This window comes from Tiliqua scincoides, chromosome 1 (genome assembly GCF_035046505.1).
Source record: "Tiliqua scincoides isolate rTilSci1 chromosome 1, rTilSci1.hap2, whole genome shotgun sequence".
Classification (NCBI taxonomy): Eukaryota; Metazoa; Chordata; class Lepidosauria; order Squamata; family Scincidae; genus Tiliqua; species Tiliqua scincoides.
Window position 1 is genome coordinate 54,778,350 of NC_089821.1, and position 24,597 is coordinate 54,802,946.

Here is a 24,597-nt window from a genome sequence, read left to right on the forward strand (position 1 = left end):
TTTGGGCGGGGGGGGTGGCATTTTGCAGTCCTGTGCCCCTGGGGCAGAACCAGAGCCAGGTCCACAACTGCATAAGAGCCCTGCTGGTTCCATCTAATCCAGCTTCCTGCATCTCACAGTGGCCAACCAGATACTTCTGGGAGCACACAGACAACAAGATACCTGTATATAAATCTGCCCAATCCCCTCTTAATCTAGATCAGTTGGCATTACCTGCCATTAAGAGAATGTGTCTAAACTTTCTGCCTCTATCATCATTTATCCAACTATCTCATAAACACAGAACAGAAATACTAAATAAGAAATCTTCATTTTCTTCTGAAAAAAGTTTTGAAATATTTATCATGTCTGTCATTAATGGATGTGCTTGTTCAAATTTCAGTTTTTTGTAAATGTTTACTCCCCTTGTTACTTGTCAGGTTGTCTTTTATGCTTGTGTGGAAATTTCAGTGTGGCAGCAGACCATCTCCATAAAGATGATATCACTAAAAACAAATCACACTTTCGGTGCAGCATCTCTGCTATTAAGTTCCTGCATTCTAGGTACAATTCAAAGTACTGTAGAGTTATGACTAGCACTAAGTCAAAATTGGAGCCTTTTCTGCAAACACTTTGCCTCCCCTTGAATAAGCAGTTCATTCTTTCAGTGGTTTTTCTCAGAGCTCTAAGAAAAGGGGAGCAAAAAGCATCTGCTTGCCATTCAAAACTACATGGGCAGTCTTCACTCTGAATGGGTAGATAGTGGGAAGGGATGCATTCCCTTCCCACTATCCCTTGCCAGTGCTCCTTGCGTTGTATTGCAGCAGGGAATGAAACTAGTTCAACTGCAACATGGCAAGACAGACTGCATCTACCAGGTTCTTCATTCATGGGACCTATTCCCTCCCCTTTCCAACACCTATTCTCAGTCCCATGTGACGGACTTTGATTGCTTGCAACGGCATCATTGTGTGGCCAAATCTCAGCCCAATCCTAAGCAGCACTGGCGCAGTAGGACCACGTGGCATATGCTGTGTCCAGCACTGGCTAAGAGGAGGCTGGGTGTCTACTCAGGGTAAGGGGACATTTGTCCCCCAGTGGGCCTTCTCATATCTGTGCCAGTGTTATCACTGGTGCATGCCCAAGAAGACCCATGTTAAGGCCACCAGACCTGGGAATGGGGTTAGGATAAGGTAGAGGCCTCCACCACTAAGCCTGTCCCTCTCCTGGGCCTGTCCTGCCTCCTACTCCACCACCCCAGCCTTGGTACAACCCTTCCTGCCTCTGTTCGACCCTCCCTCCGCCCTCTCCCTGCCCCCTGCACTACTCGATGCTGCACTCATCTCTGCCAGCTGCCACAGATCTGATGCAGTGCTAGCAGGATGGTGCAGGCCTTCCTGCCAGCACTGCTTGCTCATGAGTAATTGTAAATGTTGCATTGTAAACATGCTGTACGGCACATTTGCAATACCTTGCACTGACGCAGCGGTTGCTGCACCGGTCGCTGTGCTATCCAGGGCTTTTTTTGTAATGGAACGCACCGGAATGGCGTTCCGGCACCTTTTTCCACCCTCCTCCTGGCCCCCACCTTTTTTCCCCCTCCTCCTGGCCCCCACCTTTTTTCCCCCTCCTCCTGGCCCCCACCCTTTCCCCCCTCCTCCTGGCCCCCACCTTTTCCCCCTCCCTGCGTTGCCCAGCACTGCTGGCTAGGGAGGGATTCGAACCTCCAACCCTCCTCCTGGTCCCCACCTTTTTTCCCTCCCTGCGCCACCCAGCACTGCTGGCTAAGGAGGGATTCGAACCTCCAACCTTGTGCTCCACAGCCCAGCACTCTCTCCATTGGGCTACAGGAAAGCCTAGAGTTACAGTGTTAAGAAATAATATATAAGGTCCTGAGCCCAGCTGGTTGCCATCAGCGCCTCAAGTATTAGTTCCAAACACTTTGAGCCTAAGACTTCCAATGGCTCAGTTACTAAAGTGCTGGTCTGTGGAGCCAGAGGTTGGGGGTTCAAATCCCCGTAAGGAATAATTTTTTTTTTAGGTGGGGAGGTAAATAAATAAAAGATTACACTCGTTAATCTTAAACTTGTTCTTGTAAGTGAGTTCCTGCACCTTTTATTTTTTACAAAAAAAGCACTGCCCCTGCCTCACCGCATTCAGCTCTCGCCTGAGCCCAGCCCGCCTTTCCTCTCCCCACGCTCTGCTTCCCCACGCTCAGCTACCAAGCCGGTGAGGGCGTGGGGACATGTGCTGAGGAGGAGGAGGACGACGAGGGACAGCAAGCCAGGGAGATGGGTTGCAGCACCCAGGTACTGGCTTGGCAAGAGGAGGGGGGGAAGGAAGCTGGCTGGTGCAGCCCCTGCACCTGAGACAGCCTAGGCATGTCTACTGAGAAGTAAGTCCCCTTGTGTTCAGTGGGGCTTACTCCCAGGAAAATGTGGAAGGGATTGCAGCCCAAGCCTATGCAGGTCTACTCAGAAGCAAGTAATTCATTCATTTTTATAGTTATTAATATAAGGCTTGGCTGATCTAAATTAATTAAGCAAAAATTATTACTAATAATTTAGTAGCTTTGTAACGTCATCAACAGGAGATTTAGGTTTTTAACTATAAATGGGGAAGCTTAAGTGTCCTTGCTGCATTATAACAACACTTAGGAAATATGTATTCCTCTGTGCAGTAGGTCAGATCATTGTTGTCTATTAATTTTTTGTTTTTTTAGACTATATTTAATAATCACTATTATTATAATGGGGAATGGGGACATAGTACACAGGGGAAAGGGGGGAACCACAAAAGATGGGTTAATGAATTGATTAAGTTATGAAGTTATGAATCAGAAATCATGTGGTCACACACCCTCTATTGGTTCAAGATGAGTTGTGAAATAGATTATATTCCGGTATTATATAATTTATCTATTTTACAATTCATCTTTTGTGTTTATTCTTCTGCTCCCCCCTTGTGTGCTTATATTGCGCATTCATTGTTATCTGATCACATATTTCTCTTTTTTTTTGCACCAATCATGTTTCAATGTCTTGAGCCAATAGACGATATGTGACCACATGATTTTTGATCCATAACTTGTTTATTAATCAATTAATTAACCCATCTTTTGTGCCCCCTCTCCCCTGTGTGCCAATTGATTTGGGTTCAAACAAATCTGTAGAGTGATGTAATGTAATCATTTTTTATATTTTGCCTTCATCATTTGTTTTAACCAATATTTATTAAATGTTTTAAAAGTTTTAATTAATTTTTTTGGTTGTTACATATTTGCAAATACATGCAACAAGCCGTGATATAATCCTTGGTGTGTGCTCCAGAGGTGGTCCGTCTCTTTTTGTTCTTCTCTCTTGAAGATCTCCCCTCATTTTCTAGTTCTTAAGTAGTTGGGGAATGGGGATTTAAAGAGAGAGAAATGAGATGAATAAATAAATAAATAAAAGATTTATTAAATAAATTTAATAAATTTATATTAAATTTATTAAATTATTAAATAAATATAAATAAATAGATATTAAATAAAATATTTTATTTTAAATAAATTTAAAAATAAATAAATAAATAAAAGATTAACAAGTCGTGAGTTCCTGCACCTTTTTTTTTTTTTTTTACAAAAAAAGCACTGGTGCCATCTGACAAGTTTCATGGCACCATAACATCAACAAGATCCACAATCTGTGAAGATGAAATAATGAAGAAAAAAATGTTCTTCAGAAAGAAATGGAAGAAAATGACATTAAAGCTGTAGCAGATTTGGAGAGCAATGGCTATCAACAGATCCAAACAATGCAAACGTCTTCCATGGCAGGGATTGGTTCAGGAAACATATTTGGTCCCTCAAAAAAAGCATATCTTTAGCTCTGAAAATATTTGCAATTCAGTATCTTAAAAAAACTTTAGCTGTAACTAAAGCTTTTAACACCTTGAACCAACATATGCAAGAACCTGCCTTTTCCCTATGTTGTCACATGGTTTCCTGGACTAACTGACCATATCATCATCTGTTGCCCAACACATTTTTATATACACATGCACATGATGCTGGGTGCATTCCAAGCAAGCATGACCAGTCTCACAGTACTTTGCTTGGACAAAGTAATCACGGCAAGGAAGCATTAGGTTTCACGGGCATAAGGGTGAAACCCTTTGGTTTGGCTTTGGTTCTAAAGAGCAGAACCTGCCCCCCCCCCCCACATTCTAGCTAGATGACTTAGGAGAAGCCTTAGTCGGAGGAAGATTTGGAAAATTTGGAAAATTCTATGACTATCCATGCTTTGCTTGGTCAACAGATTTAAACCTAACAAGCCACATCCTGGGTACTTCCCGACTTCAGAGTAAACAATACAGGGAGGGCCTTGGTGTCCATGAGGGGTCCATTCATGGACCCCCTGTGGATGCAGAAAACTGCAAATAAGTAAATCAATGGTTTTCGGCCACTTAAACCCTCTGAAGGGGACCAGAGCTCTGCCCTGGTTGGCTCCAGAGGGCTGCCTGAAGCCTGCAGAGGCCACACGCATCTGTTCACGGACTCTGCGGGCTTCACAATGGCCAAAAAAAGTTACTTCCAGTTTCTAGAGGGAAACCGGAATTGATTTTTTAATGCCTTATAAGGCATTAGGAGGCCCAGGGAAGCCCCAGAGTGCAGCGGTCATGTTGCTGCCACCTCCCCTTTCCCACAAATACTTACAGCAGGCCCAAAGTCTAAGTAGAACTTTGGAAACCACTGCTCTAGCAGTTACAAGTCTAAGTTCTCGCTGTCTGCTTACTTTTCCAAAGCATTCCAAACCAAAAGGGGGAAAAAGCGTTTGCAAATGAAGAGGTGAGTCATGAGCATGATGGGGGGAGGGAATTTGAATAGGGTTCATTACTTTCCATGGTTTTAGGTATTCACAGTAGCAGTAGGAACGTATCTCCCATGGATACAAGGAGATGGCTGTATCCATCGTCACCCTCATTCAGATGGTACATTTTCTACTCACACCAGGACTTCAGGAGGTGGTAATCATCATCATCATGACAGAAAATTATTATTAGATATTATTATAGGGCAGTGGTTCTCACACATTTAGCACCAGGACCCACTTTTTAGAATGAGAATCTGCCAGGACCCACTGGAAGTGATGTCATGACCGAAGTGACATCATCAAGCAGGAAAATTTTTAACAATCCTAGGCTGCAATTCTACCCACACTTACCAGGAGTAAGTCCCATTAACTATCATTGTTAAAAGAATATACATAGTAGCTTGTTAAAAGTACAGGTCCGTAACATTTCCCCAAATGCAGTCACATACCATGATAGCATCAAGTCTAATATATTCAAAATATTGAAATGAATGGAGACCCACCTGAAATTGGCTCACAACCCACCTAGTGGGTCCTGACTCACTATTTGAGAAACACTGTTGTAGGGGCTTAGTTATGAAATGCACAATTGAAAGAATTTCAAGTAGCACAGGTCTGCATCTGTACTAAGATAACCACTATCCACTAAGCCATTTTACAGATGTGCTTGGGATCATGTGTGTACAGCAGGACTTTTGTTCCTCTTTTCCAAACAGCAGCCCCCTGTTCAACTACTGTTCAAAAAATGACCACAAAAATTCTGCACACATGGACTCTCCTCTCTAACTTCCCTGGATAGGAGCCTAAGTTTTTGCCAGTATACAGTTTCATAGCACAAGTTTTTTTTCCAGCTGTGATGTACAGTCTCTGAAGAGTTCCAAAATGGTCCAAAATGTTTGCGCATTCTACTTTAAAAGTTTTTGTTCAGGATATTTCAAAAATTAATGCCTCTACAGTTCTAAGAGGAAAAAGCAAAGAGATAATATTAGAATAAGATTTAAGAAAATGTCCAGGGAATGAACAAAAACCCAAGAAAAAAATTGGTACGAAGGATTGACAAATATCCTAGTATGCCTTAGATTTTTAAAAAGTATAAACAGCCATGATTTTTTATAAAGAACAGTTTCCTTTATGTTAAAGGGTGTGGACAAAAATGCATTCAAATCATATTATTTAAATGAGTGCCTAAAATCCGATAAGGGCAGGATTGGCTTAGATTTCCAAAATGAAAAGCAGATGGTTTCAGAATAACTGCTAAAATCACTAAAGTTTTATTACCCCATCAGTGGTTACTCCCCATTTGTTTCAATTGAGGCCAACTACATGGGGCAAAGAGTGCAACTGCTCTTTGCAATGATTTGCTTATTCCCACTAAATTCAGTGAGGGGCTCTCAGTTCAAAACTATAGGAAGAGGACTATAAGCACTATAAGAGGACGGCACAGTAAGCTTATCACCTGAGATGGATAAGCAATCTTGGCTGTGTAATGTACAGGTGTGTCCCTGTTCCATTCCACAAATCCCCGTAGATACATGAATTTGCAGATACGGGGAGATGCCCATCACCCTCCAAGGTCTACCCCAGGCCTCCCAGTACCTTACAAGGCATAAAAAAACATCACTTCCAGTTTCACAAAAAAACAGAAATAGCTTTTTTTTTTAATGCTTACAGTCATTCTGAGCCTGGCAGAGGCCATGGGCAGATACGCAAAGCTTCTGCTGGGCTCTGAAGAGACTCAGGAACTGAGGGAAGCACAGGTCCCCTCACCTCCAGAAGAGGTGGAGCAGACCCAATCTGTGGTTAACTGAAACCACATACAGTATATGGAATTTGCAGATAAAGTCAGGAAATCTAGCAATAAAATCTTAACGCATTATTTGAGTTTTCCCATAACTCTTGAATTTTATACCTGATATGGAAGGCTGTAATGAGCATTATTCAAAATCACATAAATTCCATGCAACCCAAGCACCTCACTCCAATAATTGCTGATGGATATGGGAGCTCTAATGTCCATATGGAACTCACCAGTCTGGAGGAACTTCCCCATTTACTTCAAAAGAGGGATCCAAACCCACTCACAGAAGGGTGAGCATGGCCTCAGATCCCAACTGATTCTTCCCTAAACCTACTGGTGTAGCTATGCTGAAAAGGACAACACTGTTTATGGGGGGGGGGGTCAGGAAGGTTTGGCAGGGAAAGATTTAAATTCCCTTGCCTCTTCATATGCCTCCAGCTCCATAATGGGTCTCTTTGGACTTAGGCAAGTCTGAGGAGAAGCTGCTGACAGAGGGGATAGGATCCAGCATGCGCTATAGCTGCTGGATCCACCCTGTCCCACAGCATCCCCACCCTTGTTCCCCTTCCCACTCCCTCCACACCACTGCCTTACCTGCTTCAGGAGGTGAGGTGGGGTCTGGTGATGGACGGGGAGCACTACTGCCTCTTGCGGCACCACTCCCAAAATGGCCACAAACGGAGTGCTCTGCTATCAGCATCCATTTTGCGTTTGTTACAAAGCACTCCAGCCAGCAGCCCAATCCTGCATAGGATTAGCTGTCAGTTTCTCTTGAAATGAAATGGAGAATACCATTTCTGCAAGAAATTTGTGTGTGCTACTGACCACAAACACATCTCTAAAATTATCTGGTGGATTGGTTTAAATATTTTGCACTCCTAGAAGAAAAAAAAATGGACCCCAGGTGACTAAGGTGGCTTCAGGTATGAATTTAATGAACCAACTATATATTATAACCGAATGTCTGTAATGAAGGCCCAATACTTTTTCAAAGAGAAAATCGAATTTGGGAGGAAGGGATTTGGAGCAGAGAAGCAGAAGGGGGAGGGGTGGTTAACCCCATTTTTCATTTGCTTTTTCTCTATTCCATATTACCAAGTCCAAAACTTTCTTCCCCTCACCAAGGAGAGGTTCAAAATCACCTTTGCAAACATTTATTTTGAATCACGTGGAAGAAAAAGATGGGGGGAGGGAAAGAGATCTGGTACAGAAACAACAGGTCATGAAGAGGCTCAGCAACCTCTCCTTCCCACCATTTTCCCCTACTCTATATTTCTCCCTCCTGAAGTTGCCTTCATTTTTTTTAAAATTCTGTTTTATTTTTTAAAAGCACTGAATTGTATTAACTAACTTATAATCATTGTCACCTACTTTTTGGAACACTAGCTACGAACAGTGCTATTACAGTATATGCAATACTTTAAATCAGATGCTGAATACATCATTCCCAATAATTCAAATAAAAGACAATTTATTGACTTTAATAGGACAATACCAACATAACTCCATAAAATAATAAATACAGGGCATCATTGTCTCTTCTCCCCTCCCCTCCCCAACCCTGGTGTTTGCACTTATTACTCTCCAGGGTGTCCAAAACAAGGAGTGATAATGTCAGTACACAGACAGCTGCTCATTGTCCTTGCATCAGATGAGCCCTGTGCTTCTGAATAAGTAAGCAGCTGGAGTCTACTTTAATAACTTAACATCAATCAAGATGCATGCCAACTCTTTGAAAACAAGGCATCTCATATTAAGCTAAAAGACAAAAAAAACCACTTAAAAATGTATAACATAAATGTATTTATGCCTGCTATAAGAGACAATTTATATTCTTTTCTTCATCAGAAATATGAAAAGGTATGAACCATAACAATCTTTTCTGTGGCTGCAAAGTTGTTCTTCTTTGAATTTCCATGACTAGAATATAATATTCTCCTATAGACATTAAATAAATATTGCATATTCACCTGATGCTTTTATAAATGAATCACAGTAAATTACAGTTATTTGTCTAGGCTCCTTCCAACTCACTTCTAAATATACAGCCTCTACCCATGCACTCTCTTTTATTGTATGCCAAAACTGAAAACTCATTAACCTTAATTGCTAATTCTGCACACACTGTTGTGATCAACTCAGGTTTCTCTGCCTACTTTTCCTATATATCCAAATCACTCGCATCACTTGTGACATGAGAAAAACCAGGAAAAATATTAGTCATTCTAATCACACTGCTTGATGTTAGCTTAAAAAGTTCACATATCACAATAATAAGGGCATTAAAATACTAAGGGCGCAATCCAAACTGTGCCCTGGGCCGACGCAAATCCCATGCACTGGCCTGGGACTGTGCAAAAGTGCCGTCAAGTACATTTGCACCACTCTGGGGGAAGAAAGGTCAGCGCACATCTGCATACTGGCTTCCCTGCACTGATGCGAGCTCTTGGGGATGGTGAATTTGTGTTGGCCAAGCTCAGCCAGCTCAGGGGACTTGGGGCGGCAGGGGGAAGAAGCAGGAGGGAGGCATTTCGGGGTGGGGGGAGGGTAGGTGATGGGCATTCCCAGGGCGGGCGGAAAGCAGGAGACGGGGTCAGGATCCAGCAGTTAGGCCGGATTCTCAGGTGGCGCAGATCTGAGTAGCCCCATTGGGACTGCAGTGGCTCTCCCTGCGGTAAGAGGAAAAGTTTCCCCTTGCCCCTGGCTGCTTGAAACTTGCACTAGATATCTTGCACTGGAAACTTGCAGCAGGATCCAGGTCTTCTGGTCTGCCTGTTCCAGTGCAAGTTAGGATTGGGCTGTTGTTTATACAGGTAGCCATTGGCATGCAAGTCGTGTGCCACTGTTTCTCTTTTTGCATTTCTAAAGCAGATAAAAGAATGATGGGGATTAGTCTGTAAATAGAAATCTAATTACATGGCTCTAGAGATGACAGAATCAAACCTGCTCTTAAGGAATCAAATACATGAGAAAAACAGTTTGACTTTTCTTTCTACCAGTTGACTTGCTTGCATTTTTGCTTTGGTTGCTGCTGCTTATGTTCCCTCTGCAATTAATGATAAAGTTGTCTGTGTGCAAATTACATTTTAAATGTTGTGAGCTGCAATGCAAACAGAATTCTGGTGACAGCAGGTCAGCCATTTTATCTGACCACTTGAAAGTGAATAAGCTGTATTTACTCAGACTCTACAAGGACTGTTGGAAATAAGAGAGGAAGATAAAAGCAGGAATCATTAACTATATGCGCCATCCAGGCAATGCAAATAAGGGTTCCTCCACACCACACAGATAAGTATGAGAAATGTTTGCTCTAGACACTATGCACCTTTTAAACTAAGGAGCTTACTCCAGATCACATAGATGAGGAACGACAATCAAGTTGCCATACTAACATCTCTTTGGGTATGAAATTCTGCCAAATATTTGGCTAGTGTCCATAATTGCTATATATTTATCCATCTTGCATCTTCTTTCTATTGCAAATCACTGCACAGTCCAGAACAAACTCCTTTTAAAGAGTTACTTAGTACATGTGTTGTCTTCAACACACAATAGTGGCTTGCATGAAGAAATGAGCTCCAAATGATAAACCAAATAAACTGGTGTAAATGAATAGCAACACACTGGGATTGCAGTTTTTAAAATTATTTTGGATGGAGCTGTAACTCAGTGAAGAAAAGCATCCTTGCCATGCAGGAGGTTCCAGATACGATGCCATCTCCAGGTAGGATTGGAAAAAATCTGAGTTCAAATCCCTGGAGAGCTTCTTCCAGTCAGTGCATGCAAAGTTGAACCAGCTAGACTGAGGTTTGACTCATTACAAGGCAGCTTCTTACATATACAATCATAAATAATTAAGATCAGGTAACAGGAATGGTCTCTGCAGTGGACAAGTGTAAATCTGCACTAGTCACAGAGTGAAGTTAGAGATTTGGTAGAGGTGTCTTTCTCACATCTTCACCTTCTAGATAGATGACCGAAGTCAAGTCTAGAATGAAATGCTATCCATTGTCCACTGGTGTAGTAACTCCTGCACCACTTCAGACTATAGGATGCTACATATAAATCCTCACCCATGCAAAATCAAAAAAATACACCACTCACTACAAATGGATAACTAGCATGTCTCGGAGAACAGTTCCAGTCTTCCTCCTTTGCTGGCTGTGCTGGTTTTCTGTTTGAATGAAATATGTACATCATGTGCATTCAAATGTGATCTTCCGCCTGAAGTTAATCAGCATACTCCATAAACCTCATGTGTAAACCTCATGTGTAGGCCACAGAGGAAGCTGGGGAGAGGACAAAGCATTAAGAGAGCATGGAGTACTGGAGATACACTATCCTCTGTTTTCTATTTTTCCTAACATGTTAGGTCTGCTGTGTGTTGTTGGAGCTCAGACATGTCTTGACAATTGCAGAATGGGGAGAATGAATCTCTCCTCTCCTCATTTGGAAGAGGCATTGCTCTGAAGAACTGTGAGGAGGGAATGTGAAGGAGAACACACTTCTGCACTCCTTCCATAGTTCTCCCCATCTGCCCCAGGCTCCAGTTGCAGTGTGACTGACACCCAGGGAAAGATTTTACAATGCCAGAAAAAGTCATGCATCTCTGTAGTTTGTTATAGCCCTGACCTTGAGTGACAGCCAGGATTTGACTCAGAGGCAGAAAAGCCAATCAAATCTTTGACAACAGTACCAGCTGCTGAGGTACAGGAAGCAGGCTCTGACATGAGGATGGATTGGCTGTGAGGAGTCCCAGAAACCTGAACCTAGTCCCCAGAGACAGCCCCTCCTGAGCCAGACTCATCTGAAGAGACACCCTGACAGGCTATAAACCTCTCGCCCTTCACTGCCCACTCAACAATGCAGAGAACATTATCAGGCAACAGCTGGCTGAGAAGCAGCCGAATGTTTGGCTTCAGGCCTGGAGGATCTGTTTAAGGATCCTCACTCTGCAACAGTGGGGTGCAGTCTGAGAGGAGTAGCTGGGATTGGATCAAGTTGCTCCTTTGGAGCTCTCTGAAGTCCTGTTGCCCCAATTGCTTCGTATGGTAATCCTCACTGTCGCTCCTGCATGACGCCAAGACAGAACATGCTTTCTCCCTCACCATGCTTTTGATAGAACAAACAATGGAAATGTTTAGAGAAAGGGTCCCTGTTTGCCCCACATTTTCGATGTGGAATAGAAGACATCAGGGTAGATCAGGTAACTAAGACAGTGGAAACACACCAGTGGTACTGCCCTAAAGCAAAGCCAGTTCTGCACTACTTTATCTGCCAAAACATGCAAGGCAGCACCAATGTCACATCCTTCAGGTTTCTCTCTATGTCCAAAACATAAGCATTCAATCTCAGAAAGTGGCACCACAATGGAGCTGCAAGGGAATCGCAGGTCCTGCAAGGTAAACTAAAGCCACTATGCCTCTAATGAGACTGCAGCAAAATTCTGCCATCATACCAAAGCACCACAAGTTACAGCAGTGAGCCAGGCTTAAAGTTCTTGTTTCTTCTGGGGCAGTGCACTGGATCTGGTCACATGTTCACCTTTTGTATCACTTTTCCATGCAGGGGGAGGTACACATCATAAGTATGGCCAACCCATGACTGACCTAGGGAGACCCCAGAGACACTCATAACTAAGTGCCATTTTCACAAGACTGCTGCTGGCTTGCTGCTCCTTTTCCACTGGGGCACTCCTGACGTACTTGTGATGACACAGACAAGCACTCGCTGCAAAAGTTTCCCCATCCTTCCAAGCTAAGTGGAAACAGAGATTTTAAACACATTCCTTAATCTGACTTTTACCAGGCAAGTTTCCTAATAGTACAGTAGGTAACCAATATTTTTGCCAGGTGATTTATATAGCCTGTCAAAGACAAGTAATTTTATGCTCTCAGGTGAAATCTGTTTGCAGATATTTTTTGCCAAGCACATGCCTCCAATTCACACAGCGACTCTTACTCATGCTTTTGTGGTTATGGACTCGGTTTCTTTCATTCGCGCTCATTTTCATGGCCCCTGGGGCATATTAATTTATATGCAGCACTGCAGTCCAAGATTCAACAGCACATTATTCTTACAATTCCAAAGCCCTTCATTCTCCAACCAAGAGTTACAGTGTTATGCAGCTGGGCTATAAATTTTTCTTAATGCTGATGCATCTCTTATAGAGCATGGATCACTTTTACAGTCTGAACTGAAGTGGCATTTGATCTGACTTTTACTTGGTAATTGGTTTACATGGATTGTTTGGTACGAATCACAGAACACATTGGAATACTTGCGTGAAGGGTTCTATACCAAATTCCATAAATTTAAAATGCTACTGTTTTTCATAAGAAAAATAAAAGACAGAAAGAGTCAAAGTCAGAGCTAAACAAAGCATAACGAGCATTTGTTTATGGATTCTTTGAGAAAATAATCCACCACTGTCAATTATAGCACTTTAAGCATTTCTTCAAGCCAGGATTGTAACCACAAACCATTTCTATTGTTCATGTATTGCAAATGCATAATCAGTGCCAACAGTGCATATCTGCATGCGTGCACTATCAATGAGTTCTATTTATTTTCAATATCTTAATAGTTGCATTAGACAATGTTGATGAACAAATAAAAGTAAGAAATAGCACATTATTCAAATTCCAAAATGAGAATTCAGTGGGAAGGCGAGCAAGATCTTCACTTTATCACACTCAAACTGACATCTGCATTAAAACAAATCAATGGGTACCTTGGATATCTGACCCACGAGGCCTGCAACATACCCCAAGGTCTCTCTGCAATATCAGTATTGTTGCAATGAAAGACAATAGAGAGCTCCTCTATACCATGTTGCTGCTGCTTAGAAAGGAAGTTTTGCATTTCCCACTTCATTGAGTTTTCTATTCATAATGCAGGCAGAATTCAATACAAGTTTGTTGACACAAAATAGGTTCACCTAAATATTGTTCTTTTGACTATTTTGACTTTTGAGTATATGAGTGCTCAGTAATCAGTACAGTGACTCACCACAAATTTGCTCCACAAGAAGAATGGCTATTCATTTAATTCAAACAATACAATGCCATGGCCTTTACTCAGAACATATAGACTTCCACCTGAGCTAACTTGATGCAAATCACTGAGATCACTCTACAGTCATACTTTGACTTTTTCTAGCACACACTGACTGAAGTTAATGATTGCATAATTCAGAAATCTCTGACTTACTGTGAGATGTGAGTTATTGGGGTCAGCAACGTCTCACCCTCCAGGTCAAGTTCATCAGCAAAGCTGTTGGTCCTAACAAATGGTCGTGTGTTCACATCTAAAAATGGAGAGTTTCTTTTTACTGTGAAAAAGAAACAGAGAGTTAAAGATTAAATTCCTGCATTACCTTTAACACATTTTAAGGGCTAAAGAAACTTTTTAAGTATCTGAGGGCGCAATCCTTTCCAGCACTGACATAAGAGCAATGCAGTTCTGAGGTAAGAGAACAAACATTCCCTTACTTTGAGAAGGCCTCCGTGAGTGACATCCAACTGCAGGATGCAGCACATGTCCCATTGGCACCGCTATGCCAGTGCTGGAAAGCACTGACATAAAGGGTTAGAATTGCACCCTCAAATACTTAAATGGAGAGTTTAGGGAAATCAATTAAAAGGCAGACTCAAATGTAACATTAAAACAACAATCTCATGGTTTGTTTCTCCTTGAAAGTGTGCAAGCCTCCTTGTACTAGTCTTTGTAACCTATGGAAACATACTCTACAACACCTACCAATATGTGAAATGCTATCTATCAGCAACTATCAAGCACTACTGCTATACAGCCCTCTTTCATTTCATTTCAGACAGGATTTGTGTGTAAGTATGCTATATCCTAGAGATGGTGAAGATTAGTCTCTAATAGGTTTATAAGAAATGTGCCCCTTTCCCTCCTGAACAATTCATAAGGTCCAGTCCTACTGGATCTCTGTGCCACCAGCATGCATGTTCCAGTGACACAGCATGCGTTGACTGTCGCAAACTGAAACAGGCCATAGAGCGCAGCCGTGCCACTGGTGCAAGAGATTAGCAGCCGTGCCACTGCAACAGCAGCCACTGTGGGAGGCCTGGCACCAGTATGTCAGTGTGTGGAATGGGCAGTGAGTGGGAGGAAGAATAGATAGAAATTGCATGACATTTACTCCAATACCGTACCTATATTAGGTCAAGTCTGCAGAAAAACATACATCTAAGCCCGAAGAGACTTGTGGGGAGGATAGTAAATTCATACCTCAGGGAGGGGGTACTGCCAAAAGACTTGAAGGCAGCAGTGGTTCGCCCTCTTCTGAAGGAATCCTCCCTAGACCCAACAGTCCTGGATAATGTCCTATATGTGTCCAACCTCCTGTTTTTGGGCATGGCGGCATTTCAGCTCCAGGGAATTCTGGAAAAACTGGATTACTGGGACCCCTTTCAAGCTGGGATGCCTTGGTCGCCTTGATTTATGACCTGCACCAGAGGTTAGACTGGGGGAATGTGTTCTTGTTGGTCCTGCTCGACTTCTCAGCAGCTTTTGACACCATTGACTGTGGTATCCTTCTGGACTGCCTGACCTAGTCTGGGCTTGTAGGCACTGTTTTGCAGTGGTTCGGCTCCAGGGGGGACTGGAGGGGATCCAGGGGGGACTGGGGAACACCCATTCAGCCCCCTGACTACTGACTTGTGGAGTGCCTTGGGTCTATCCTGTCCCCCGTATTGTTAAACATTTACATGAAACTGCTGCGGGAGGTCATTTGGAGCTGGGTGTCACCAATATACAGATGACTCTTTTCTACCTGTCTCCAAGAGGACCACTGATGTTCTGAGGCACTGCCTGGAAGTAGTAGGGGGGAGGGCTAGTATACAGAAATTAAACCCCAGACAAGACAGAGGAAGGCTGCTATGCAGGTGCTGGATCCACAGCTTGCTCTGGATGGGGTAGCACTCCCTCTGAAAGAGTAGGTTCTCAGACTGGGAGTCCTTCTGGATCCTCAGCTGCCCCTGGATGCTCAAGTGGCATCTGTGGTTGGGGGAGGCCTTTACCCATTTTCAGTTAAGGTAAGCTGGCTAGGGCTGTACCTGAATCAGTCTGCTCTGCTGACAGTGATCCATGCCCTAGCAACATCTTGTTTAGACTATTGTTATGCACTCTACATAAGGCTACCCTTGAAAACTGTTTGGAAGTTGCAGTTAGCGCAACATGCTGTAGTTGGTCACCAGGGCTTGGTGTCCAGCATCTGCCATGCTGCTGCTCCATCAGCTACACTAGTGCCCATTCCTTTCCAATTCAAGGTGTTGGTGATGACATTTAAAGCCCTATATGGCATAGGACTGGGGTTCCTCAAGGACCACCTCCCCCTATATAATCCTGCACGTCCCCTGAGATTATCCAGAGATGAGATACCACAACCAAGAAAGGCTACACTTCCCCCTTGCCACCATCCCCTTGGCTTCAGATGGCAGAGGGTATCCTAAGGATACCGCTGCTACCTGAAGCCAAAGAAAATGGCAGCGAGGTGTAGGGCCTTCTGGGCAGTGGCACCTCATCTCTGGAATCAGCTATCAGAAGATAAGAGGACTGCCCCTCGTTGCATGGTTTCCAGTGGGTTTTAAAGACCTATTTGTTCCACTTGGCTTCTGAGGAGGGAGGAATCACCTAGAGACACTTTTAAACCAGTTGCTGCTTCATATTATGTCAGTGCTGTTTTATATTTCATTCTGCTCTGTATCATTTTAGAGTCCAATCGTGGGCTCGGCACTGCGGCTTTGTGCCACCACGCATTGTCACAAACCTCACTGCTGCTTGGCGGTCTCGCCAAGCCTCGCAGCTGGGCTACCGTCTAAGCTAAGAGGGGTAAGCGGGGGTAGGGAGCAGGGCGGGGAGGAGGCATTCCGGGGAGGGCGGACTGGAGGTGTGACGGGGAGGTGGGGGCGAAGAGAGGGTGGGCGGGAGACTTGCCGGGGGAGGGAGCAGGGAGGCAGGAGGCATGTCTGGTGGAGCTCTGCTCCACCGGATCCTGTCCGTTTGTGCAGGGCTCGGCACCCTACCTGAACGCCTTTACTTTTAAAAGGTCAGCGGTAAAGTGAGTAGCCCCATTGCAGGGCTGCTTCCCTTACCCAGGGAAGGGGACAAAAGTCCGCTTCTCCCAGCACCGCGCACACGGTCGGGCGGCAGCTGGGCACCCCGGGCAGCTCAGGATTGGGCTGCCCATTGTTTTAATTGGTATGTAATGTTTTTTATTTAGATGTTTTATCCTTGTATGTTTTATCTTGTTGAACCCCACTTTGAACTTTAAAAAAGCAGTGTAGAAACCGTTAAATAAAAATAAATAAATAAAACCGAAAAGCACTAATCTGTAGCAAGACAAATAAAGTAGAGAGGGCCAGAAACGATCATTCACCCCATCTGAAACACTGGGATAAAATGTTAGCATACTTTACAGAATTGTAAGTGTTACAGACAATGTCTGTGAAAGGCTTTGTCCCTGTTAAAAGCAGAAATATTAATACAAAGTATTACTATTTATTTTATGCTCACAGTAAATTGCAATTTGAAATTCTACATTTCAATTCTACATTGAAATTCTACATTTCAACAGGAAATTGCATTTAAACTGTACACATGCAAATGTGAATTTTCCCAAGAATTACATCAGAATGGACAGAGAGTTTAACAGAAGGACAAATGAGTTGCAGGTATTACCTGGAGAAGGGGGAGAGCTGGGAGATGGCTGCTCTGTAAAAAATGATGACCAGGAATGCTGCCGGACTGAGTTAACAGAGGAAAACACAAAGGCAGTGCACAGGATACAGAAAAAGAAAGGGAGAAAGTCATCAGGAATCCTATTAAAGTCACAATTGCATCTGCTTTAATTTTAAATAGGGAGCCAGATTTTTAAATTATAACTCTAACTGAAACCATATTGAGATGCATAGCGTATTTGTTTCTCTTCTGTATAATTTAGAACCAATTCAACAGAAATGGAGGCTTTTAAAGAATCTGTATACAATGGGAGATATATTTAGCTTTTTTCCTTGCCTATTCTATCAGCCATCCCCACCATTCCACACTCATTTTCCTCCTTTCCACAGATATCGTGTTACCCAGAATAATTAGAATAGAGAACACTTTTCTGTTCTCTAAGAAATTAGTAATTCCAATAGCAGCTGATGAGACAGCTTGCTAGGTGAAGCTGCTGCTGATCACTAAATGGCCATCAAGGGAAAAGAATTTCTAACCTTTAGGCACCAGGAGCAGAGCCTGCTCAGCAGTCTTCAGCCCGCTCTGGGTCAAGTTGTGCTGTGCTCTCACTGACAAAAATATGCTTGTCAGCAAGAACATGCTGACAAGGCAGGCCTTTTGCATTAAAAAAATGTGAAAGCTTGGAAACCTGGAAGTGATGGTTCCAGGTGGTATACCGCAACCCACCAGAAATCAGCCCACTTGTGGAGTGCGATCCACAGTTTGAGAAATGCTGCACTAACCAATGAAAGTTAACCAATGAAAGTTAACCAATGCACTAACCAATGAATAGAACTTCTAAGTTCTATTGTTCGCCCAGGTCTTTTCAGTACTGAGATCTAGGCCCAATCCTATTCTCTTGAGCGCCGGTGCCGTGCTCACAGCATTGGTGCTGGGTGTCATGAAAGTGCCATAAGGCACTTTGCCACTGGAGGGAGACATGCAGCATCGGCAGAGAGGACTGCGCTGGTCCTCCATGCCGGTAGGACACTGGTAGAGCACCACTCGAGGCATTTTGGGGTGAAGGGAGGGTGGGGGTAAGGTGGGCTGGAGAGCAAATCAGGCTCAGGAGGGAGGAGGAACTGTGGCAGAGGCTGCTGCTGAATCCTATCCCCTCTCCAGTGCCACAGAGCCTAACAAGGGTCTTCCTGGTTCTGCACCAGCTCAGGAGCTGGCACAGATCTGAATAGATGCATCGGGGCTAACCGAGATCTACACAGGGTAAGGGAACTGAGGTCCCAAGGAGTCCTCTGGTGGCTGCTCAGGCTCTGTGGGATATAGCAGCAGCCATTTCTGCACTGCTGTACTGCATGGCACGAGGGCAGCATAGGATTGGGCTGCCCATGTTTTAAATGACAATTTGACCTTTTTTCATGGTATTATTATACTGTATTTATTATGACTGCAATTAAACAATCCCATTCTGGAAATTTTTTGTCTTAAAGGATAAAACCCCATCCCCTTTATTTAGAAGATTTACTTAAATCTTCAAAATAAATAAATGTGTGTTTTACTTTGGTACAATCATGTCTTAGTTTTTTTTCCTTTCCTCTTCCTGCCACACTAAGTAGCAAACATTTTTTAGTTTCATTTTAAAAATTAAAAGGAACATTTTAATTTTTACATTTTAATTTTAACATTCCTTTTAAAAATTAAAAGGAACCACTAAAAATATTGGTTATAACCAGGAATAAAAGAAATATCTTAAAATGAAATGAGATTTTCAATTTTTATTACAGAGCTTAAAAATCTAGAATGGGACTCACAAATCATTATCATTCTTTACATTTCTATTCTATAAAATTAGCATATTTTACATTTTTATTACAGAGCTTAAATAAAAATCTAAAATGGGATTCACAAAATCATTATCCTATTGTATTTAGAAATCTTCTAGAATTACTAAAGAGCAAACAAGGAGGAAAGAATAATTGAGTAAAGACTATGGATTCACTCACTTATTACAATTTAGGGGGTGGCCATATTCGTGGATCCTGTTATCTGTGGATTCACTTAAACGTGCATCAGGTCTGCAGGGTCTCCCACACACCCCCCTCCGGAGTTCTGCTCCCCTTGCCTCTGGACATTTGTCTGAGCCCAGCAGAGGCTGTGGACATCCATCTGTGGCCTCAGCCGGGCTCAGACTGAGACTCAGAGGCAAAAACAAGTGAATTCTGGTTAGATGGAAAAACCAGAAGTCATGTGTTTTTGCCTCTAAGGCTTTAGTCTGAGCCCGGCAGAGGCTGCGGTCACACGTTTGCAACCTCTGTCAGGCTCAGATGACCCTTGGAAGGTGAGCTCTGCTCCCCTTGCCTCCGGAGGGGGGGGGGGGTTCACCCATATGCTAAACACAAGTTTAGCCTCTGGGCGAGTTCAGCAGCAGGGCGAAGAAGCCAGGGCCCCAGACATCGCCCTTCTCTTCCCTTGAGAAGAGGGCAGCAAACCAGTGTAGGGGTTTTTTAAGTACCCCTAAATAAAAACAACAAAAAAAAGCTATGCAGTCAGACAGCCAGTAGCAGGGCGGGGGCTACCCAGCGCTTTGCATCGAGTGTAACATGTATGACTATATGCCTCTGGGGCATAAGTCATGGGTATGTCCTCGGTGCAAGAAGCTCCAGGGACTCAGGGAACGCGTCCACTCCCTTGAAGCCTTGGTGGCCGACCTGAAGAAGCAGAGGCAGGCAGAGAAGGACCGTGGGGAAGACTTCCAGGGACGATCAGGCTTTGTCCCAACCTCAGGCGTGCAGCTCCTCAGCTGCCCAGGTGGGAAGTCTCGGGGCTGGAGGATGTCATCCCAGAGAGGAGGGAAACAATCCCCTAGGGGGGACCCCTTCTCCAGGGATGGGCCCGTATCTGAATGCACCCAGGATACTCCTCGGCAGGAGAGGGGTCGGGGGCTTCTTGTAGTGGGGGATTCGATTATTAGAAACATAGAGAGGGGGGTTTGTGACGGATGTGAGGACTGCATGGCAACTTGCCTGCCTGGTGCGAAGGTTGCAGACATCAATTCTCGTCTAGACAGGCTGGCAGACAGTGCTGAGGAGGAGGTAGCAGTTGTGGTGCATGTCGGCACCAACGATGTGGGCAAGTGTAGCCGGGAGATCCTGGAGGCCAAATTTAGGCTTTTAGGTAGGAAGCTGAAAGCCAGGACCTCAAAGGTAGCGATCTCTGAAGTGCTACCTGTTCCACGCGCAGGGCCAGCTAGGCAGGCGAAGATCAGGGGTCTCAATGCGCGGATGAGACGGTGGTGTAGGGAGGAGGGGTTTAGATATGTTAGGCACTGGGGAATGTTTTGGGACAAGCGGAGCCTGTACAAGAGGGACAGGCTTCACTTGAACCAGAATGGAACCAGACTGCTGGCGCATAACATTAAAAAGGTGGCAGAGCAGCTTTTAAACTGATCCATGGGGGAAGGACGACAGGAGCCGAGGGGCATCTGGTTTGGGACTCCTCATCCCTATAGGACGAGGATGGGGAGGTTAGAGAACAACAAGACAAAGCCAGAGTAGGAGAAGAAATTCGGAATGGTAGCTTGATGGGATGTGATAGACCGTTTGGCACAATGAGAGATGCGGAGACAAAGGAGCGAATAAGCAGCCCATCCTGGAGCATTCCATGTACAAATGCTTTTATGCAAATGCTCGATGTCTCCAAGCAAAGATGGGAGAACTGGAATGTCTGGTGACAAGGGAAAACATTGACATAGTGGGCATAACGGAAACCTGGTGGAATGCGGAGAATCACTGGGATACCGCAATCCCGGGCTATAAACTCTACAGGGTGGACAGGGAGGGACGTGTTGGAGGTGGGGTGGCCGTTTATGTTAAGGATGGGATAGAATCCAGCAAAGTAGAGATTGAAGGTGTGTCCGACTCCACCGTAGAATCTTTGTGGGTTAAATTACCAGGCCTGAGGAGCGATGTAATACCGAGGGCGTAGTATCGTCCTCTAGACCAGAAATCGGAAGGGGACCTTGAAATGAGGAAACAGATCAGGGAGGTGACAAGGAGGGACAGGGTTGCAATCATGGGGGACTTCAATTATCCTCAAATTGATTGGATCAATTTGTGTTCTGGTCACGAAAAGGAGACCAGATTCCTTGACATGCTAAATGACTGTGCCTTAGAGCAGCTAGTCATGGAGCTCACCAGAGGACAGGTGACTCTGGATTTAATATTGTGCGGTACTCAGGACCTGGTTAGAGATGTCAATGTTAAGGAGCCGTTGGGGAACAATGACCATGCTGCGATCCGTTTCGACATGCACGTCGGGGGAAGAATAATGGGCAAATCTCTCACAAAAAGCCTTGACTTCCGACGGGCGGACTTCCCTCAAATGAGGAGGCTGGTTAGAAGGAGGTTGAAAGGGAGAGTAAAAAGAGTCCAATCTCTCCAGAGTGCATGGAGGCTGCTTAAAACAACAGTAATAGAGGCCCAGCAGAGGTGTATACCGCAAAGGAAGAAGGGCTCCACTAAGTCCAGGAGGGTGCCCGCATGGCTAACCAGCCAAGTTAGAGAGGCCATAAAGGGCAAGGAAGCTTCCTTCCATAAATGGAAGTCTTGCCCTAATGAGGAGAATAAAAAGGAACATAAACTGTGACAAAAGAAATGTAAGAAGGTGATATGGGAGGCCAAGAGAGAATATGAGAAACACATGGCCAGCAACATTAAGGGGAATAATAAAAGCTTCTTCAAATATGTTAGAAGCAGGAAACCTGCCAGAGAAGCGGTTGGCCCTCTGGATGGTGAGGGAGGGAAAGGGGAGATAAAAGGAGACTTAGAGATGGCAGAGAAATTAAATGAGTTCTTCAAGGCAGAAGACATCAGGCAGATACCGCTGCCCAAATGGCCCCTCCTGTCCAAGGAATTATGTCAGATAGAGGTTAAAAGAGAAGATGTTTGAGACCTCATTGATAAATTAAAGATCAATAAGTCACCGGGCCCTGATGGCACCCAACCAAGAGTTATTAAGGAACTGAAGAATGAAGTTGCTGATTTCTTGACTATAATATGCAACTTGTCCCTCAAAACGGCCACGGTGCCAGAAGATTGGAGGATAGCAAATGTCACACCGATCTTTCAAAAGGGAAAGAGGTGGGACCTGGGAAACTATAGGCCGGTCAGCCTAACATCTATACCAGGTAAGAGGGTGGAATGCCTCATCAAAGATAGAATCTCAAAACATATAGATGAACAAGTCTTGCTGAGCGAGAATCAGCACGGCTTCTGTAAGGGCAAGTCTTGCCTCACGAACCTTATAGATTTCTTTGAAAACGTCAACAGGCATGTGGATGCAGGAGAACCCATAGACATTATATATCTGGACTTTCAGAAGGTGTTTGACACAGTCCCTCAGCAAATGCTACTAAAAAAACTCCACAGTCAGGGAATTAGAGGGCAAGTCCTCTCATGGACTGAGAACTGGTTGAAGACCAGGAAACAGAGAGTGGGTGTCAATGGGTAATTTTCACAATGGAGAGAAGTGAAAAGCGGTGTGCCCCAAGGATCTGTCCTGGGACCGGTGCTTTTCAACCTCTTCATAAATGACCTGGAGACAGGGTTGAGCAGTGAGCTGGCTAAGTTTGCAGATTACACCAAATTTTTCCGAGTGGTGAAGACCAGAAGTGATTGTGAGGAGCTCCAGAAGGATCTCTCCAGACTGGCAGAATGGGCAGCAAAATGGCAGATGCGCTTCAATGTCAGTAAGTGAAAAGTCATGCACATTGAGGCAAAAAATCAAAACTTCACACATAGGCTGATGAGTTCTGAGCTGTCTGTGACAGATCAGGAGAGAGATCTTGGGGGGGTGGTGGACAGGTCGATGAAAGTGTCGACCCAATGTGCGGCGGCAGTGAAGAAGGCCAATTCTATGCTTGGGATCATTAGAAAAGGTATTGAGAATAAAATGGCTAATATTATAATGCCGTTGTACAAATGGATGGTAAGGCCACACCTGGAGTATTGTGTACAGTTCTGGTCGCCACATCTCAAAAAAGACATAGTGGAAATGGAAAAGGTGCAAAAGAGAGCGACTAAGATGATTACGGGGCTGGGGCACCTTCCTTATGAGGAAAGGCTACAGCGTTTGGGCCTCATCAGCCTAGAAAAGAGACGCCTGAGGGGGGACATGATTGAGACATACAAAATTATGCAGGGGATGGACAGAGTGGATAGAGGGATGCTCTTTACACTCTCACATAATACCAGGACCAGGGGACATCCACTAAAATTGAGTGTTGGGAGAGTTAGAACAGACAAAAGAAAATATTTCTTTACTCAGCGTGTGGTTGGTCTGTGGAACTCCTTACCACAGGATGTGGTGATGGCATCTGACCTGGATGCCTTTAAAAGGGAATTGGACAAGTTTCTGGAGGAAAAATCCATTATGGGGTACAAGCCATGATGTGTATGCGCAACCTCCTGATTTTAGAAATGGGTTATGTCAGAATGCCAGATGCAAGGGAGGGCACCAGGATGAGGTCTCTTGTTATCTGGTGTGCTCCCTGGGGCATTTGGTGGGCTGCTGTGAGATACAGGAAGCTGGACTAGATGGGCCTATGGCTTGATTCAGTGGGGCTGTTCTTATGTGTGCGGTTTTACTTAACCGTTGGGGAACAGAACAGAAACCCCGCAGATACAGGGACATGCCTGTACTGATATGGAGGAAAATATTAACAGTACCACATATAATTGAACAAGTTATTTTTAAGATAGTTTTCTACTTTTCTGTCCTAGTAACTGAATTATGATAATGGTTAGATAAGAAAGAAAACACATTTTGAATTGTCATGCTGCCCATGCAAAATTTGGAAAAAATTTATAGTTAACAGTCAGTATTAGCACATGAAAAGCACTGCAAACAATATTAAGTCTTGTGTGCTGTAAGTGAATAGTTTTCTTAACTTACCAAGAAATTTAAACATTCCTTTCTGTCCTGTATACTTGGAACAGTTTTGAGAGAACAGGAGGAGGGAAAGAAGGAGAGCAGACGTAAGAAGGAAAAGGAAGCCTTTGTTTCCATACTGGAGTTAGTACCTGCTTTCAGATTACATTACCCTTCAACTAGTGAAAGTCACTGTTAGAGGCAACAAAATAGAACTGGAACATCTTTTGTACTATGTAACCTATTGAAAAACCCAGAAGTGCATGTGAACATTCTACCTGACACATTCTGATGCAATATTCACCAATAATGTTTCTACATTTTTTAAACCTGCAA

The 24,597-nt window shown here is 44.0% G+C and overlaps 1 protein-coding gene across 2 annotated transcripts in view; it reads right to left on the minus strand.

Annotated features, from left to right (window-relative positions):
• The window catches only part of KCNQ1 (potassium voltage-gated channel subfamily Q member 1), a 386,395-nt gene that overhangs the window by 238,471 nt on the left and 123,327 nt on the right, over positions 1 to 24,597 (minus strand). Inside the window, exons 11-13 of one of the 2 annotated variants that reach the window (XM_066609959.1) lie at positions 24,286 to 24,312; positions 17,341 to 17,406; positions 13,843 to 13,963 (exon numbers count right to left, since the gene is read on the minus strand). In XM_066609959.1, the coding sequence (XP_066466056.1) occupies positions 13,843 to 13,963; positions 17,341 to 17,406; positions 24,286 to 24,312 (214 nt within the window). The remainder of the gene's footprint in view (positions 1 to 13,842; positions 13,964 to 17,340; positions 17,407 to 24,285; positions 24,313 to 24,597) is intronic. The other variant, XM_066609964.1, reaches the window with a different exon arrangement.